This window comes from Augochlora pura, chromosome 7, assembly GCF_028453695.1.
Source record: "Augochlora pura isolate Apur16 chromosome 7, APUR_v2.2.1, whole genome shotgun sequence".
Taxonomy (NCBI): Eukaryota; Metazoa; Arthropoda; class Insecta; order Hymenoptera; family Halictidae; genus Augochlora; species Augochlora pura.
This window is the reverse complement of record NC_135778.1, coordinates 35688578-35708067: the sequence shown is the minus strand read 5'-3', so window position 1 is coordinate 35708067 and position 19490 is coordinate 35688578. Positions and strand designations below refer to the sequence as shown.

Genomic DNA, 19490 nt, shown 5'->3' with positions numbered 1-19490 from the left:
AACATAATCTTGCATCCGTCTCATCATCATGCTTTTATCTCTTTAACATTCTACGTTCTCCAACCATGTTTCCCTAGAAGCTTAACTGTATGCAAATGCATTGACATGCGACAGTTCGCAATACCCAGGATATGAATTCAAGTGTTCTTGAATTCTCTTACTCGCTATTACTATAAACAAATTCGATAAATATGTTTCTGTATACATGTATATTAATTCGATAGCGCTTTGTATTACAAGACACCGTGTTGTATAGGGTAACTGTACAGTCGGCTTTTATATTCTTCTATGTCGGTAATGTAATTTATTGAACACGTGTCATTTTCACACTCCGAACGGAGGATATAACTGAACGGATACTTTGTCTCTTCGGTTTTTTCCATCTCTGAATCGGCTGGAAAACAAGTGTAAGTTTAACGTCAAATTTTGGATATACGCTTCGCTAAAAAAATTTCAGCTTACCGTTTTCTTTTCTGTCACATGTGTCAACAATTCCGTTGCTTTCCCTCTCTGTCTTCGATGTTCCAACCACATGAACGCTCAGCTTTCTAAAATTATTGCCATCGCTCATATGACGATTGATCCATTCTCTGAGTTGTTCGATTTTTATGTTCTCTGTCACGACTATCTGCCTTTCGATTCTGTCGAACATATAGTCACCCGACGCGATTTCTGTCCAATTTCTGTCGAATTCTTCCTCTAAGCTAATATCAGCGCTTTGCTTCTGTTTAGTCAACGTTTCCTTCACAGTTTCAAACTCCTTCGATGCCGTCGTGTCATCTAGAATCTTTTTAAAGATTTTCAAGAAATTCTCGATTCTGCCATCCACATGTTCCGTAGAATATTTGTCCGCTTGGGAACAGACGGTAATGGAATAGCCGTAAATGCCGGAAGTGTCCCTTACAAGACAGAAGACGTTGTAGCCAAGTTGTTCTTCTGTTCTCAGCCGATGAAACATCAGTTCTTCCATGATCATCTGATCAGAAGTAGAAAACAAATTAGTATCCATAAAATCAGAGTGTTTGACGTCGATCGATCTACACTTACAATGAAAAGTTCAATTATAATTGACAATTCCATGGATGCTACACCGGACTGATAATAATTTGTCACGACAGAGTTTACGTCAGTCTTATTAAAGTTCCTTATTTTACAGCAGTGAGAGCCTACAGGTATTTGATTGACTCTAATCTGTGGCTTAGTGTTGGGCAGTAAAGGTCCGCACTTCAGTATTCCAACGAAATTGTTCACGTTCTTGATAACGTCATCCTTGGTCATGTTTCCCTGCACCAAGCTTTGGATATAAATGTGATCGGTCAAGTGCTCGGCGAACTGTTTGAATTCTTCAAACTCGACCTCGCTGATTGCCATGTGTCTGACATTCATTGGCCAATGAACTCGCAGCAAAATGGATAGTCTCACGTCGCTGAAATATGATTCATAAAAGTAGGGTGTTGAACATTATAAACGTATTAAAATATGATTTGTCACATACTCCGCTAGCTTGTTGGGCCGCAAAAACTTATTGTAATAGCCTTTAATTACTTCTTTCTTCATGACATTGAAAAATTCTTCCGTTATCAGTTGCGAGTACTCGGCAATGTACCTTGCAATGGTGAATAACACTAACTGAAAACCAGACAGTTCACAAGAAGGAGAATACATGAGCCTGAAAGCATGGGTTCGCAAATTACAGAGTAAATTGTATTTCACTTGTACTTACTGGAACTTTCTGATTGAATCCACCCACTTTCACAACGATTCCTTTGTCATCCGTGTAGATTTCATAATTTAAGTTTACGACCAGCGCAGGATACAGTTGTTCTGTCATTAATTGTCTCAATGTTGTAACAAACAAGTCCATCATGACAACGCTGTGAATTTAAAACCGTAACTCTGAACAAATGAAGAATATTGTTCGAACAACGTTACAATTGTAAACGTTTACCTCTTGGGCGTGAATGTCTCTGCAGGTGTTATAATATAAAAATTCATATAACACTCGGGCATTCTAAATCTGGGGTCGGGCCGGTACCAAACTTCGGTCAATTCATCCGTATAGATTTTTGTGGGGTACTTGGGAATCTCTGCTGGCATGGGTATAAGGCTGAAATCGTCGATAAGGAAAATATTTGGCAGTGCTAAATGAAACTCGGGGTATGGTTCTATGGTGCGCCAGCATTTCACCCATTCTTCTGGTATTTCTGTGTCCATGTATCTGGTTTTGAACCATGGCTCGGTTTTCTTCAACTCTTCCTCGTTCAATTTCTTGTCAAAAATTATTATGTTCACGTCGTCCGGAGTCAGATAATTCATACACGCTTGTATAGCTTCGGGATTGTATTCAAAATACAAATAGTTACCGGTTATATAGTCTTGAGGCGGATAATAATGCATATTCTCGCATAAATCTTCCACATTATTTGCTGGCAGTGCTTCATCTTCATACCTAAAAACAATATTAGGTATCTGATTTGATACTTGGAACAGACGCCGATCTACCCTTGGCAATTATTCACCTGAAAGTCATCTCCCTTATTTTATGTATCTCGTCATACATTCGTTTCTGAGGTCCTTCTTTACGCACCATATTAATATAGGAGAACACGGCATTCAGTACTTCCTGTAGATGTTCGAGTCCCTGTTCAGTCAATTTGAGCGACAAAGTGGCCAATAAATACATAGAATTGTGCTCGAAACCAATTTCTTCCACATCGCTGCAAATGTTCACACACCACATCTTTTTCTTCAAGTAACTCATCAGAGAGCCTTTTCCTTTGTGTCCTATCACATACAATACGTACTCGTGTGGTTTACTTTTGTACATGTCTTGCAACGATGGCATCACCCATGTTAAATCCACCTGTAGAATATCGAAGCTAGTTTGAAATTAAGCCACCAAGGATTGTTAATTACGGTACCAATCGAAAGAAGGATTACCAGTACCTGGCACATATTTTTCACGGGCTTAATTTTATACATTCTTCGAAAACTCGATGTATCAAAGGAATTTACTCCTTTGAATGGTGTAAAATCAGTTGGTGGTAATCCGTTATTTGGTATATTTGAGAAACACTGTTTTACATAATCTTCCAACACGTCCAATGGCAATTTAGCCTGTAAAAATTCGCAAAATATTTCATTTCATCAAAATAAGAGCAAAAGTTTAGAATATATACTCACTTGCACGGCAAGTTTCATTCTATGAGCACTATAGTGTCGTTCTCTAAACTTGTGTAGCTCCTCGTACAACTTTTCATCGTCTACATTGTCGCGTAATGTTATCAAATTGCCCCACATGAATTTCATCGCGGGATGACCTGGTTTTGCGAAGCTACAAAACATTTGCTCTTTCCGATATAGGTCGACAGGTAAGGCCATTTTGAATTCTGTAGAGTGGATTTTACTTTATTTCATATCGTTTCAAAATGAAGATTATTATTTCTTGTCACGTGGGCCACGTACCGCTTTCTACGATTTCTCGTTCTTTGTTTATAGTATCCTTTTTCATCAAAGGTTCGATAAAAAATTGAGCAAATCGGTCCAGAGCAGATAAAAGATATTTCTCTTGTGTAGCGAAGTAGAACGTTGTTATTTCGCAATTGGTAGACGCATTGTCCATACCTCCCCTTTTCATGATAAATGCATCAAAATCATCCTCCTATAAAAGCATCAGATATTGAAAGATTAATATAGAAACCGAATGCTTAAAAATCATGCTAGAGATCAATACCTCAGGATACTTTTTTGATCCCATAAAGACCATGTGTTCCAAAAAATGTGCAAGACCAGGAATTTCTGGAGGATCGCTAAAACTTCCTACACCCACAGATAAGCCACAAGCAGCCTATATAAGAAACACGCATAATAGATGCATGCTAAGAATACAAACAATTCACATAATACCATTGTACAAACACAAAATCATTCAATATAAAAAATACCATTTTCTCTTCTCTCTTCAACCTTTTTTTATGAGTAGAGGAATCCTTTTTATCCGATCCGTTATCCTCTGAATGTTCATCTCCCGTATTTTCATCGTCTTCATCTCCCTCACAGTTTGTCTCCTCATCCTCTTCGCTGTCATCATCATCTTCATCTTCTTCACTATCCTCATCATCTTCGTCTTCTTCGCCCTCGCTGTCGCTAGGTATTGCATTCACTGATAATCAATTGAATTGTTACAGTTGATGCGTTAGTATTACAAACATAGAAAACGAGCAAAATCTATCAATTGGTTTCCAACAGTAAGTCACCTTTTACTTTACTGCTACAGTCTTGAGATTCTGGAGTATGCATATCCGAAATCAACAAAGCTATCAAGCCATTTTCCAATTGAATCACTCTAAACAAAATTAAAGAAAATAATGTATAAATGAATTGAAAAAACAGCAGCTGCATGCTATATTATAACTAGCCATCACCTATAATCTTTTTTATCATTTTCCGATTTAACAGGTACGTCTAGATAGGTGACCTTAACCGGCGACATCGTCGTTGCGCCATGTGAACTGTCTTCATTATGATTTTCGGTTTCCATAATGTCAAAAGGTGTAGTGCTGGTGTTGTTGAGGTTATGTCTGTCGGATATGGTCACGTTGCTGGTTGAATTGATAGAAGCCGTAACTGTTTTCAATTTTTTCTTAGGTGGTGTCTGAAGGTGTCTTTTTGACATTATCATTAAACTCGGGGCTTTTTTAATCCCACATTGAAGTACCTTGTGAAAACGGTATCTTTGTAAATGTGTTATCATGTGCCACTAAATCAACCAAGTTACATTACGTCCTACGATTTAATAGTATCAATATTTCTAATGATTGATACGATCTTTTATCGTACGAGTGTTCATGAAATAATCATGAAAGTTTAATCAAGAAAACGTAAGATCATACGACGATATGATCGTTTTATGTACAAATGTAGGTTGTATATGAGAGAATTCAGCTTTCACGCATCATATGTACATATACATATGCATACATACATATACTCGTACCCAAACCGAGCATCACCATTGTAAGCAATAAATTATTCTTGAAACTTTTCTGCGGAAATATTATTTATTATCATTAGTAAAAAATATGTACATGTACTCAAATTATATTTTTCCATTTGATATTATCGTTTCATACTGCGCGTATGTACTGCATAAATACGTATAAGTATCCAAACTGTTTACGACACAGCATTTGACAAATAAAGTAATATTATTTTTTCTTTTTTCTTTGCTGTTCCAAAAGTTATCGATAATCGAAAGACGCGGAGCTTCTAAGGTCATTTGAAGTTAATTTTTCCTTAGCGCAAATGCAATCAACAACTGTGTTTACGAGTTATTAAAGAAAAACAGTGACCAATGGGAAGTTGAATCAGTTAACGCATATGCATTCATTGGTCTTTAATACCTTTTTAATTGTACATCAGTTCATTTTCATGCATCTCGAAGATCTTTGAAAATTTAAGAATAGTACCATTTCTACAAGTGGCCTTCTCCAGTGGCGAAATCTCGAAATTGATTTTGGGGTCCGTGCAGTGGCAAAACGCTCAAACTGTTTGCCAAATTACCAGCAGCAGAGTTTGGTTAACAGTTTGAACATTTTGCCGCTACGACGGGGGCCGCTATCATTAATTTATTCCGTAAGTAATTTGGCAAATAGTTTTGCTGTTTTCAACTGCACGGATTGGTGCTATTTGAACGTTTGAAGGCAACAGAAAATTTATGCTGAAATTGCTTCTTACAGCCATGTCATTTGTAGCTTACAAGTTCTCGGTAATTGTTTTACTCTGATTGGCTGACCATCCAATGCTGAGACAGGATCAGGAAGAACTGACTACAGATTGGATGTACAATGCAATGGTGGAGACAAAAGCGATTGTTTTGCGAGGAAAAGAAACTTGTAGGAGTTTTAGTTGATATTTACGTACTATAGAGAATCATAATCATCCTAGAGATTTATTTAATAAAATTGAAATTATTGAAAGTTATAGATGTGCTGATTTCATGTCCTCTTGTTCACTAGTTGTTTTCCCTCTTTTCTTTCAACTGCGAGGGCAACACTGCCTCACCAGTAAATTGCTAACCAATCGGAGTAAAGCAAATTTCTGTATTGACCTTCGCTGATGGATCGAGCTGTGGCCTGGCGGTGTGCAGAAGTAGGACCCATTACTGTATTATGTAGATATTGGAACTCCCATACAAGGTGATGTAGATTACAAATCTGTACGAAGCAATAGTGCATCGACTATCAACATCATTGAGTTCTATCGTCAACCAAACCGAATACATTGTTAAACGGTGGAAGGTATACTTTTGTCATAATTTGCATCGATTTCATTGCACTATATTGAAATTTATTGGACAAACGCTTATTTTTGTGTATTATACTCAGTTACACGTAGAAACTATAGAAATGAAGTTTGGTTAGGCAATGTTAATGAGCTGTGTAGCTTAACCTATTTCCGGTGTTATAGAACCAAAAATGGCAAAGGAACTGGATCAAGGATTAAGGAAAGCGTTCACTCAGCTTCAAGAGAAAATGATCGACACCACGCAAAAATTAAAATTAGCGGATATGCAAATAGAAAAGTTGAAACGATTGAAACTGTTCGCTGATCTCACGCTCAAAGAAATAACCTCTTATCCAGAAAATACGAAGACGTACGAATCCGTAGGTAGAATGTTTCTTCTGGACGATGTGGAGAACATTAAAGCGGGTTTGGACAAACAAATGAAGACAGCGGATGAGAATATGGAGACCTTAATGAACAACAAAATATACTTGCAACAAAACTTTAAAGAATATGAAAACAATATTAGAGAAATGATTCATCAAAAACGAAACAAATACACGTCCGGGTAATAATCGGTTTCTCGAGGACTGAAACACTGTTTTATCTTTATTTATTTTCAAGACACTTTGCAATATATCTGTTTCTTTTAATTACCATGCTAATTGTAATTTCATCGTCGGTTTTATATTACATATAATATAAGAAATAAAATAAAACCCTCTGTCGAAACGTGGACATCGATAATGTCTCTATTTAGTCATATGGATATCATAAACGGTTCTAAATTTAAAACTGTTGGCATTTAGTTTTTAATTATTATTCATTTATTCCAGTAGAATTAATACATACAACAAACGATTTTCCGTGGTTTGATTTACTTTATACTTAATCAGTCACTCTTCTCTTTCGCTTTCATTCTTCTTCACGCTCTCGTTTGAATTTCTTAGCTAGACAATATTTAAAATTACCCTTAAAAACGCATTATGTCTCAACGCAGTAATTTGGCAAAACTGATTAACGAAAAAATGAAATTTAGAAATGCTCTAACGTTTTCCGAACCCCGGGATAGAAAAGATCGAACAATTAATATACTTTCTCAAAGACCAGTTAACGTAGTTTCGCGTAGTTAATTACGTTCGATCGTACGTAAATTCGTAATACTAACATAATGCATGGGGCGTGACATGCGTCTCCGATTTTATTTATCAAAAACTATATGATACTCAACTGTGTCTGTGAGTTTGTGTGCATGTGTCCATGAATGTGTATACGTATGTATGTATGGATGGATGGATGCGTGTACTGACATACGGTGCAAGCAGAATGTAACGACAGTATGTACAAAGATTATGTAAAACCTATTTACTTCGCTGTGTGTATTCTCTCGTACATTTCGAGCAAACGAATTGTTTCCCGCGATGTCAAGTATATAGTACATATAGTCCCTATATAATGTATCGATTTTATACGGAACACGTATATTTGCATTAAGTATCGAACGTGTATTTTTTTCTGTGACTGCGATCTTCGTGATTCGATTAAAAAGTTAAAAGAAAATACGGGAAACAGAGTTTAACCATGTACTCGCTTATATGAACCCATGCATTACGGTAGTCCGTATGCAGTTTACAAAATTAATATCTTTTTCCTTCTTCTTTTTGTCAGATACAATATGCAACGTCAGTCTTAACTAAAATGATTGCCATTGTACTCTGTCGTTGGTTCTCGCTATTTCATACGAGTATGGGATCCCGAAATTAAATTGTCAAATGAAACAAACAGATCATTGCGAATAAATTTACGCGAACGACTGTTTGAATTGGCGCATCTTATTATAAACAGCAGAACATTTAAAACTTCCGCGAGTCGTGGAAACTATTCGTCACTTAAACAGGTTTGCTTTTTCCTTATTTAAGTAAAATGGTACTTATTGTTAAGGTTGACGATACACCGGTCAGTCAGTGAAGATATATAAATTATGCTCTCATTGGAACTGAAGAAAATAATTTACGCGCCCTTCTACAGACATCGCATGTATAAATATAAAAAAAGACATGAAACCCTCGATGCTAAACGCCGAATATACATGTAATAAATACAAGAATCAATGTAATTTAGATGTTAAGATATTACGCGCCGATTTGTGTGTATGTGTGTAATACGTGTTTCCTATTACGTTTTCTTTGAAATCTTAGCTCTAATAAAAATTCAGCTAGAAATCGTAATGTACGAAAAATAATACAATATACACGATTTCGTGTCAAAGTAGGCAGCGTACCGTGCTACCTCGAGTTATTCTGATTGAGCCACTGTTCATCAACCGTTCGCTCTTCAAGCTGGAACAGAAATTGTTTCGATGAGTAAACCGGTTCTCATTACATATCCGATAACGGATTACAGTTTCTCATCGTAACGTTACCTGTGAATCCTTGCGGTGGTTGACCTGGCACTGAGTATTGTGGTCGGAAATTGCCGAAATTGGCTGGCCCCGCGAAAGTGGCTGGCAACTGACCGCTAGAAAAACCTGCAGGATATTGTTGTGCCAAGAGAGCTGCTTGACCAGACTGAGAACTGCTACCGCCTGGTGCAGTCGCAGCTAAACGACTCAATATCGATCTCTCGGACATTTGGAGTCTTTGTGCAACAGGTGGAATGCGAGCCAAAGTAGCCGGTAGACGACTCACATCCGACTTCATGTCGGACAATAGTTCCTCCAATTGATTTAGTACCTGTATGAAATGATGTAAAACGAACGATGATTAGTTGTTACCGTTTCATCCGATGGTAATCGACCAAAAATTGATTGTATCTAAATTCACCTTATGCAACACAGCATTCGCTGGTTTATTACCGGCAAGACTTTCTTTGCTAAGATGTTGGTGGGATTCAGCAAGGCACTCGACTTCGGCGAATCTAGCATTCAGACTCATAGCAGGGTGATTAGGATCCTGCGTTAGATTCAGGTACGCGGCTCTTCTCAACTGTTCCTCTATCACTAATGCTTGCTCTAATAGCTTGAACCGGCGAGCCAAGAACTTGTTTTTTATTTCTAAGAAGTTACCTTTGCCTACATCCATCTTGAATGGTTCGTTTATTATAGCGAACCTACGAAAACGGGAAAGAGGAGTGTTAAAGAAGGGAACGAGCATTAGGATTTGATCGTAGAAGCTGTTACTACCTTATGTCATTTTGGATGTCTTGCCAACGGCCGTAGCCGTGCGTAACGATACCGGCTAAAAGCCAGTAATCGTGTCTTCGATGCCATATCTCGTATTCGCGACCAGGTACCGCAGCCTTCTCTTCGTTCAACCATAACGTATGTAGTTCCGTGAACCCACCGTCGGCGATGTTAAACATAAATTTCCGTTTGGGTTTCAACACTTCCGTTTCACAGTCCTTCACGTCTTTCTCCTTATTGTCTTTTTCCTCTCGCTTCTCGATCTCTTCCTCGTCGTCTTTAACGATTACTACATCTTCCTCGGAGTCCTGTTTCAGTTTGTTGTCATTATTCTCGGATTTTTCTTCTTTCGTCGAAGATTTCTCGTCCTTGGTTTCCGTTTTGTCTTTCTCTTTATCCGAAGTTTCTGTATCCGTGTCCTTTTCCTCCTTCTTTACGTCTTCTTTGTCTTTGTCCTTCTCGATGCTGCTATCTTCGTCCTCCTTGGAATCTTTGGACTCTTCCTTCAGATCTTTCGCCTCCGGACTCTAAAGGATAATATATTCTCTATAATTCTCCTATTCTTGCTTCCAAATGAAATCTTTTAAAGATAAAACACGATCGACACAAACCTCCTTATCCTTCTGTTCTTCCTTGATATCCTTCGATTCGATCGAATCGGAATTTGCTTTTCCAGCGTCTACCGCGGTTCCAGGAGCGGGCATCGGGGTAGGAGTTGCGGCAGGACTTGGACTAGGAGCGTTCGAAGTGGCAGGTGTGGCACTGGTACTACTGGTCCCGGTTGCCGCGTCACCACCAGCTTCTATTTTCACCGGTTCGACAGGCTTTCGAATCATCTCCGGCATCGAATAATATCCATTGATGTGCTCGAACTCTTGAACCTGAAGAATCGATGGTTTCAGCAGAAGAAAAAGAAGAACCTAATGTCGTTGTCGGCATAACATCATAGCCTATAAAAAACCGTACCTTCTTCCTGATTAGCGACATTACACCGATTCTCGTCAAGACGTGTTGCCTGCTGAGTCCTTCTCTCGGCACACCGTCTGCGAATGTCTCGGCATTGTCGGCGCCAGGCTCGCAGAGATGCCGCATGAACAGCGATACGTAAGCCTTGAAATTTTTCTCCGATTTACCTCGCAAATCTCGTACCAGCCTAAAATGCGACAATATACTTTAACAGTACTTTAAATTAACTGACTTGGTGTCGTATTCTGAGCGGGTGACTAACCACTGAGAGTTAAACGCATCCTGCGGTGGCATGCCATATCGCATGATTGCGTTCAAGAATGCTTTCCGTTGTCTGGCGTTAAAACCCAATACCTAGAAGATACGAGTGGCGTTAGCAATATTTTATTCTACGGAGGCAGTTCAGAGTAAAGCAGAGAACAATTCAATGAATGTACTTCAATGTTTCCGTTGACTCTGGCGAGTAACGGTGGTAGGGGTCTATCCTTTTCATCTCTTCTCTCCAATCTTCGTCTGCTTCTGCGGGACAATAGATCTCCGTCGCCCTTCTCGTCAAAGTCGTCGTCTTCTTTGTCGTCATCGCTCGGCGCGCTAAAATCGCTGTTGTAATCAGACAGATTCTCCTGCCAAGGTTGATCGTCCCTCGTTCCTTGTTCCCCAGTTACTACACCATCGTTGTAGTTGACCTGTTTACGTACTCGTTTACCTAAGAAAAATCGACATTTTAACAACCCCACTTCGAACGGTAAGCGGTATCATAATATTGTTCAAACACGCTCACCTTTTCCGAGGGTTCTGGCAATATCTTCTTGCTGCTGTTCGTAATGATGTCGCAACAACTTAATCCAATAAGCAGGATCCGTGTTCTCGGCTTCCTGTTTTATGATCTCCGTATCCGCCTCCTCTTCCGTTTCACCTTCCTTGGTCACGTACGACGCCACTTTGAAGGAACTTAGGTATTCGTTGGCCCAGTTCTCCTTTTGTTCGATACCTTCCTTGCTTCTATCCAATAGCTCAGCAACAGCCTTGTCGTCGTAGTGAATCGCTTCGTCCTCTTTACCTTCTTCCTCTTTGAACAGTTCCTCTGTGCCGAATCGCAAAATATCGTCCAGTTCTTGTTTGCTAAAATTTGCGCCCTTCCCACCCATTCCGGGTCTAACGACCAAATGCGTCAACATCATTTTCCGTTTGGCTACTTGGGTAACCCGTTCCTCCACTGAATTGCGAGTGACGAATCGGTAGATCATTACCTTGTTGGCTTGACCGATCCTGTGAGCTCTGCTGAACGCCTGGATATCGTTGTGTGGATTCCAATCGGAATCGTATATGATCACAGTATCGGCCGTGGCCAAGTTGATACCCAGTCCACCCGCGCGTGTGGATAGTAAGAAAACGAACTGTTGAGCACCAGGAGCATTGAATCTGTCTATCGCCTCTTGTCGCTGGGCGCCAGTGATGTTGCCGTCGATTCTCTCATACTTGTATCCTTCACCTTCGAGATAATCCTCCAGAATATCTAACATTTTCGTCATTTGCGAGAAGATTAGTACTCTGTGGCCGTCGTCTCTGAGCTTCTTCAACATTTTACTGAGCAATACCAGCTTGCCTGCAGCTTTGATCAACGCAGAGGTCTCGTAACTACCGTTTGGCGCGGTTGGCGCCTCTTGAGACGCTGATGGAAACAGGTACGGATGGTTGCAACATTTCTTCAAGTCCATCATGATGTTCAACAACGATACTTGTTGACCTCCTCCCTTTGGATTTAACGCCTCGAAGTTCTTTGTTAAAATGTATTTGTAATATTTCTTCTGCATCGGCGACAGCTCCACGCGGACGATAAACTCTGACTTGCTCGGCATGTTCTTCAAAACGTCGGCCTTCAATCTCCTCAACATGTGAGGACCAAGCAACTCGTGCAACTTTTTCACCTGTTCTTCCTTTGAAATGTCCGCGAATTCATTCTGAAACGCGGCCAGATCGTTGAATTTGTCGCGGCACAAGAAGTTCAGCAGATGGAACAACTCTTCTAGGTTGTTCTGCAATGGAGTACCGGTCAATAGTAACTTGTACGCAATGTTGTAGGACGCCAGGAGTCTGAAAAACTTGGACTGATTGGATTTCAACCTGTGCGCTTCGTCTACCACCAGCACAGCCCAATCTATGGATCCCAAGCACGCCGAGTCGATAGAAATTAGTTCGTAACTGGTAAGCAATACGTTGAACTTAATCTGGGAAGATCGGATTTTCGACGCTCTACCACCGCGTACAGCACCCTCTTCGAAGGACAATTCGTTCTCACGGATCACTATACGGCTATCCTTGTCACCTGCAACCACAGAGTTCACGATTAGTAATTGTACAATCTATAGATTCACGTTCTACATCAGCTGTGTTCACTAACCCACGTATGTAACGCAGTAGAAATCAGGCGCCCAAGTTTCAAATTCACGTTCCCAATTGATGATTGTCGATAGCGGAACGGAAACCAAAAACGGTCCTTTGCAGTGTCCCTCTTTGTACAGCGAGTATAGAAAAGTAATAGTTTGGATGGTTTTTCCAAGACCCATCTCGTCCGCCAATATAGTATCTATACCTTGACCCCATGAATATCTCAACCAATTCAGACCCTAAGGAAACAACGATAAAATTATTACTCGGATCAGATATGGCAGAAGCACATCGTCGAATATACTCGCCTCTAATTGGTAAGGATGCAACTGCATTCCTGTCTGATCCAAATATTCTGGCTGTCTTTCATATTTCTTTTTCAGATCAGTAGTAGGTTTCTCGGGCGGTGGAGTGTATCGTTTGGGTGTTCTTTCCTCGTCGTCTATCAGCTCGCGAGTTTTTGACTTTTTACCTTTACCTAGCGAATATAGAATATAAGCGGTTAGATTCATGAGCTAACGATGTTCGCAGAGGAAAAAAGAAAGAAACATAAATGAACCGACTGTTCTCACCCTTCTTGCCCTTGCGGGAGGAACTGCCGTCGCAACAATTTGCTGCCCTGAGATCCAAATAATATTCGATCGCCTGTTTCAAGCCCGGAATATCTTCGTGTTCGTCCTCCCAAGTAGCCTGATCGTATCCCAATTCCCTCCACTTAACAAGATAAGTCGCCCGGCCGTCTCTCGAGAGACGATGATTAATTACTCGATGCACTACAAGCCACTCGGGTCGAACTCCGTAACGATAGAATCGTTCTTCTAAATTATAGTCGTCTCTATTCGTAGCACCATCCTGCTCTTTTAATCGCTTTACACGAGAATCGCTTTCGTCCAATGGCTCTTCCAGCTTCGGCGGCTCGTCCATATCGTACTTTCGCGAGTAATTTCTAAACATGAGCGGATGGAAAACATCCAGTTGCAACTCTGTGATCCAATCACAATGCCAGTATGACATGTCTGCCCATTTCACAAAAAATTCGCGTATTTTCCGTTGCTTTGGAGCAGCCTTGCTGGTCGAAGGTTCTTCAGACGGCGTTTCTGAACATTCTTTCCATCTCCATGTCAAAATCTTGGCTACTTTTCCACGAAGAGGTGGACAAGAACATCTGGGACATTTCCAATCGCCGTCAGGAATTTCGGAGAGCGGTGGATTCAAGCAGTGCGTGTGATAGGCGCTGGTACAACTGTCGCAGCACAGCAATTCACCGCCGTCTTTACATATTCTACAGAACTCCATATGTTCATCATCGTCTTCTGCCGCACCTGTAAAACGGTCGCTTATGAAAACTTATTGTCAATCACATTTGATCGTTCATTTTTTCATGTTACTTGAACACGTGGGGAAGGATGCGGGAAAAAGGATTCTCAGGGAGGTACCTGTAATACCTTCTCCTTCGCAATGAGGACAACTCCATTTTCCTTCGGGAGTCTCTTCCAATTCAGGTTCCAAACACACTAGATGGTATGCTCTAGGACACGTGTCGCACAATATAATTTCGCCGCCTTGTTGACACACTTCGCAATAGTCCTGATGATCGGTCTGTAAAATGAATAATTAAGGTAAGAAAGAAATGAAAGGGACCGAGACGAACTCTTAATAAACAGAAATTGAGATCTATAATACCTGTAGTCCCTCTTCTCCATCTGGAAACTTGGATGTGGTTTTTGTCTTTTTCTTTTTCTTCGTTTTGTTTCCAATTTTAGTTTTTGCCTTCCTGCGAACGGGAGGTTCTGCCGGGGGTTCGACACCGCTCTCTTCGGCATTCCCTTTAGTGGTCCCGTCCGCGCCAGAGGGTTCTTCAGCGTCTGCCAGCATTTGTTCAAACTCCATGTCAGAGTCTCTGTCAGTACCAACTCCACTCCCTTCCGCTTCCTCGTCCTAAACCACAAAACGAACACATACCGATCCGTAACAACAACAATTTCAATTGTAAATCGGTATATATTAAAGAGAAATTTCGAATTTAAAGTTAAATATTAGTAGTTGATTCTCTTTACCGAACTCCCTCGTTTGCGCTTCCCAAGTTTAATCTTTAACGTGGGCACTTTCGAAGCTTTCTTTCCCTTCTTGGCTCTGGAACCCCTCGATTTTCGTTTCCTATCACTGTCTTCGTCATCATCCTCTTCGTCTTCGCCTTCCTGTACCGCGCCACTGCGATTCGACCTCGAATTTCTATTATCTTCGTCCACATTGGCAGACGATACATCGGCGTCGGGTTGTGTGTGGGGATTCAATTCGGAAAAATCTCGCCACTTTGCAGCTACCAACATCATGAGTTTCGACATTGGTACCTTCATTATAAAGCAATAGAACAGCATTAATTAATCTAAAGAGTACGGTTCGATACCGACAATATGATATTTACTTTTGGATTTTCTTTAGCTAGAAGAGGTCTGACGTGTTGTTGAAATAATTTGTATGTTGTTAAATTCTGGAAATCCGCGTCGGTATATTCGATCTGTACATCAGTCAATCCGAATGTATTACAAACTTCTTCAATAGTAGGCATGCCAGTGGTAGGTTCCTGGCTCGGAGGAGCCGGTGCTGTGTGACTAGATGATTTTCTTGACGAAGATTTTCTACTTTTTCTATTTCCTGCATAGTCACTATCATCTCCGCCCACATCGCCTGTCTCGCCCCCACCTCCTCCGAAGTCGCTTTCCTGTAATTTCAATATAAAAAAAGCACAAAATTATATGATCCTAACATAATTCCTCCAATCCGAGCGAAGTTCTAAATAAAATAGTTACATCTCCAGAATCAGATTTTTTCTTCTTCTTCTTTTTCTTTCCTTTCTTGTCTTCACTACGCGCTTTCCGTTTCTTTCCCTTTTTCTTCTTCCTTTCCTCTGGCTCATAATCGTCGTCTTCTTCCTGTGTTAAAAGATACCATCATTAAATCATTCAGTAGTCAAGAATAGAATTTTTAAACTTTTACTCACTAATCTCTGCGATTCTTCAGCATCAGACGATCCATCCACTGGCTGACCAACAGTTGAAACTTGACCCCCAGTTTCTTCTACATCGTCTTCACCTAAAAGTAATTAATGCAACAATGAACATTGAATACTTAGTACTGTGTAACACAGTGCTTACGATTCAAATATAGAACTGGTATTGTATACTTATATACTATGCCTTTGATATAAAGCTATAGATATTGTTGTTACATATTAAAATGAATCAATTTAGCAACAATTAGTATTTGTTCTGCAAATTTAGTAAATCTAAAAGTTCTAGTAATTTGCCCTCAAATTTTTCTTTTTTTTCAGAAAACAATGTCTGTGCTTCATAAATATAATTGTAAATAGAATACGTAATCGAGGCGAAAAAAACGGGTCTGTAATAATCAAAAGCTTCGTTATGTAAACATTTTTTGTACACCAGGCAGCGTCGTATTAGTAACCGTTAAATCAATAGTAAGATTTATAAAAATCGAATAGTTTCATTCATAAGTATTTCAACAACTTGAGAAAAGCAGATAGTCTGAAAAGTTTCCAGCTAAAATATTGAAGCATACATAGTTTAATATAGCTAAAGAAAGATATTGATGCTGTGATAGAATTAATACAAAAATATAAATTATTTCGGACTAATTCGCTACTTCGACGAATGCTTTATGCGAATGGTATGTCCGCCATTTTCTTCGAAAGGGCTCACACCACATTGGTTGCCTATAATTTATGCTCGACGCTATAGCGGAACTCAAAACTAATAAATATTATTTCGCCGAAAGAATAAAATCTGGGAAAAGAAGCGATTCTCTTTGAACATATGACATTTTTGAAATTTTTAAAAGTTTCAGATCAAAGAAACTTTCTTTCTTTTTCTCTCTCCCTCCCCCTCCCTCTCTCTCTCTCTGTTTCCACGCTTGCTCGTATGATGTATGCACATGTATATATAAGCGCACCTGTGTAAGAAAAGAGATTGGGTGTGGAAGTGAGTTGTATGCCCGCGCGCTTGCGCTCGCGTGCGCGCCAGCGTGTGTGTGTATGCGTGCACGCGTATGTATGCCTAAACGACGACGATTCGTATTCCAGTCGACCAAACGATTGAAAAACTAATGTAACAGTTCGCGAGATAACTTTTATACTTCGTTTGATCGAAAGATCAACACATTTCGATATCGAACAGAATCTTTGCGAACGTTGATAATAACTATTTGCGAACAAAATGACCAATACAGATTGCGATGGTACTAGACACGCGCCGAGCGCGTTCAAAGGGTGCGTGCCTCCCAATTTTTCACTAATCATGCCAAATCAGAATATGAAAGGTTTTCTTCCCGTGAAACTATGAATTTGTACGATTCATGAATATTCGTACAGTATTCGTTTCAATAGGAGATGTGCATGAAGCATTTTGAAAAGGTTGGAAAGCATTTGGGGAGGATAGTCGAAAATTTTTAACGGACAATAGGAGTACTACAACACAGAATTGAGATGAATAATTTCTGTAGAAATACGTCGTAACATTGACAGTGATTCGAGATCACCGAAATACTAAAAACTGTACGATTTTCGTGCAACTATTGGATGTAAACAATAACCTATAACCACCGATGAATCCCGTCGCGTTTACACGAGGTAGGAACGCGTTGCGATCGTAAGAGAATCGGAGAGTGAGAATTATTTGACAATTGGAAGGTTAGTTAGAGTTTCATTGTTACAAGATTCGATGTTCGGTGTAGCGGCATTGAACGATACTTGGAATATTCGTTGTGACTAGACGGGGACGGTCTGATCTTACCTTTATGGAAATAGCGGGTAAAATGGGAAAAGAAAAGGACGATAGGTAAATGCGAGAGGAACGACAAGTACAAGGGGACCGATTGACATGGCAGCCATCGTATGAAAAGCGCGCGTCCTGCGTGCAGCGAGGACGAAAACACATAACTTTCCGGCAGCGAGTAGTATTCATGAACGAGCGTGGCTGTACACTTACCCGCGTAACTCTCGTCCACCTCCTCGTCGGACGCCATGCTCTAAAGCCACGGATTGATGGAAATTATTACTTCCGAAACACCGGTCGAGAATAACGTTTCTCACGTGAAAAAAAGACACCTTTTAAACCAAAATGACATTAAACGAGGCTCGGTTTCGACGCCGATGGTCACCCGACGCTTTCTTTCCCGTCCTTTCTTTCGATTTTCGGCGTGCGGTCGCGCTTCGTCAATCGCGTACGTGCACCGATGTGCACCTACTGCCGTAACGTTTCTTCTCTCGCGCTATTCGTCGGTTCTCCTCGTTCTTTCCCCCACTATTTTCCAATTTCAATTCCCCTCTCTGTCCGCGTGAGAGAGTCGTTTCTTCTTCTCTCTTCCTCTTGTTTCCCTGTACGTATGTATGCATGCATCCGTGTCCTCCACACTCCGCCGTTACATTACACATGTTCTGTAACTGAATCGCTGACAATGAGTGTACACGAATGGTTCTACTGTGTTACCGTGTTGCATTTAATACATATGCATTTTTTTTCTAGACTCCCCTAGCCCCCATCGGTGCCATATTCGCTGCTGCTGCATCTTCGAAAACCGTATTTTAGATTTTTCAAAAATATCCCTTCTCCACCTCTTCTCGCTGTCTCTCGCTTGTTCTCATACCTTTATATATTTCTTTTCTCCTCGGTTGATTTCTTTCGTCCTTCCTTTTGTTCGTCAATTCTAACGAACTTTTGAACCATGGTGCTACTCGTTACATCAGTCCTGTATCTTTTTTTTTTTTAATTTCATTCCTCTGTTTCCCTCACCTTTTTTCCTATCGTTATCGGTTAATGCCAATCTCATTGGTTCGAGATTGCACGATTTTAAGTAAAGAAATTTGAAAAGATATCGTATCATACGGAAATCAAGTTTAGAAAGAACTAATCAAAGGGTTGAATTGAAATGAGCGAGAATACCTTATATACATATACAATCGATTCCTTCTAATTTTCAAATCATTATAATATTATTGTAAGCTTAGTAAAGATAGAAGTTGCCAAACTGATCATATATACATGTGCAAGTAAACAAGCTCTGTTCATTTTACGGCAAAAATGATACATAATTCCTATAAAGAATACGAACGGTTTGCATATATACGGTATATATTACGTTCGGCATATTCCTCCATTTTAGTTTCATATAAATTGTGAGAGTTGCAATTTTCCGTAGTGTACGTGTGCAGACTTGTATACATATACGAGCGTTTCAATAAGCTCGTGTATCAGCTGCCAGCCTTTTTGATAAAGACAAGATAACCAAACGCAATCAATATGCATCACTTTTTAAAAAAATACACCGCTCATATTCAATTTCAAGAATTATCCGTAATATGCAAGTTATTGATTTTCCGCGTTCGATATCCTCGAGTTGTCGATACATACCAGTATTAGTAAAGTAATACAGGTTTGATGATGAATAAAAAATTATTACACTTATTCGATTAACTATTACCGCTCATTGTCCGTAATTATATAACATAATTGGCACGTGCGATACGTTTTCGCGTGTACCTCAACAGAGGACACAGCTGATAACTTTTAAATCGTTGAAATGAATTTATAACTGATGCATACATACATACATATTTATAAACTTATGTACTATGTGAACTTTCTGTCATTTCTAG

General features: G+C 39.8%; 3 protein-coding genes across 5 annotated transcripts; 1 reads left to right on the top strand and 2 right to left on the bottom strand.

Moving 5' to 3' along the window:
* Positions 1–138: 138 nt before the first annotated feature.
* LOC144472907 (nardilysin) lies at positions 139–4896 on the bottom strand. Its single transcript, XM_078186348.1, has 14 exons — positions 4425–4896; positions 4257–4345; positions 3945–4162; positions 3734–3847; positions 3466–3661; positions 3184–3389; positions 2947–3117; positions 2520–2863; positions 1949–2449; positions 1724–1874; positions 1496–1629; positions 1048–1426; positions 463–976; positions 139–394 (listed from the first exon to the last, which is right to left on the bottom strand). The coding sequence occupies exons 1-14, from the start codon at positions 4751–4753 to the stop codon at positions 234–236; spliced, it is 3507 nt and encodes a 1168-aa protein (XP_078042474.1). The 5' UTR covers positions 4754–4896; the 3' UTR covers positions 139–233.
* A 1257-nt stretch (positions 4897–6153) lies between these two features.
* Pfdn1 (prefoldin subunit 1) lies at positions 6154–7023 on the top strand. Its single transcript, XM_078186350.1, has 2 exons — positions 6154–6299; positions 6469–7023. Exon 2 carries the CDS (start codon positions 6477–6479, stop codon positions 6855–6857), a length of 381 nt encoding a protein of 126 aa, XP_078042476.1. The 5' UTR covers positions 6154–6299; positions 6469–6476; the 3' UTR covers positions 6858–7023.
* A 746-nt stretch (positions 7024–7769) lies between these two features.
* Positions 7770–18143, bottom strand: Mi-2 (chromodomain-helicase-DNA-binding protein Mi-2 homolog). Of its 3 annotated transcripts, none has more exons than XM_078186344.1 (19): positions 17824–18143; positions 15822–15913; positions 15631–15753; positions 15246–15542; positions 14878–15171; positions 14504–14758; positions 14257–14419; positions 13393–14142; positions 13129–13298; positions 12834–13059; positions 11214–12758; positions 10870–11138; positions 10695–10786; positions 10433–10637; positions 10078–10347; positions 9467–9993; positions 9108–9393; positions 8708–9017; positions 7770–8624 (listed from the first exon to the last, which is right to left on the bottom strand). In XM_078186344.1, the coding sequence occupies exons 1-19, from the start codon at positions 17858–17860 to the stop codon at positions 8620–8622; spliced, it is 5916 nt and encodes a 1971-aa protein (XP_078042470.1). In that variant the 5' UTR covers positions 17861–18143; the 3' UTR covers positions 7770–8619. The 3 variants fall into 3 exon arrangements, with proteins under 3 accessions (XP_078042470.1, XP_078042471.1, XP_078042472.1); XM_078186345.1 differs by having other exon boundaries at positions 10433–10619; XM_078186346.1 differs by having other exon boundaries at positions 10433–10619; positions 14266–14419; positions 17824–18142.
* Positions 18144–19490: the final 1347 nt, after the last annotated feature.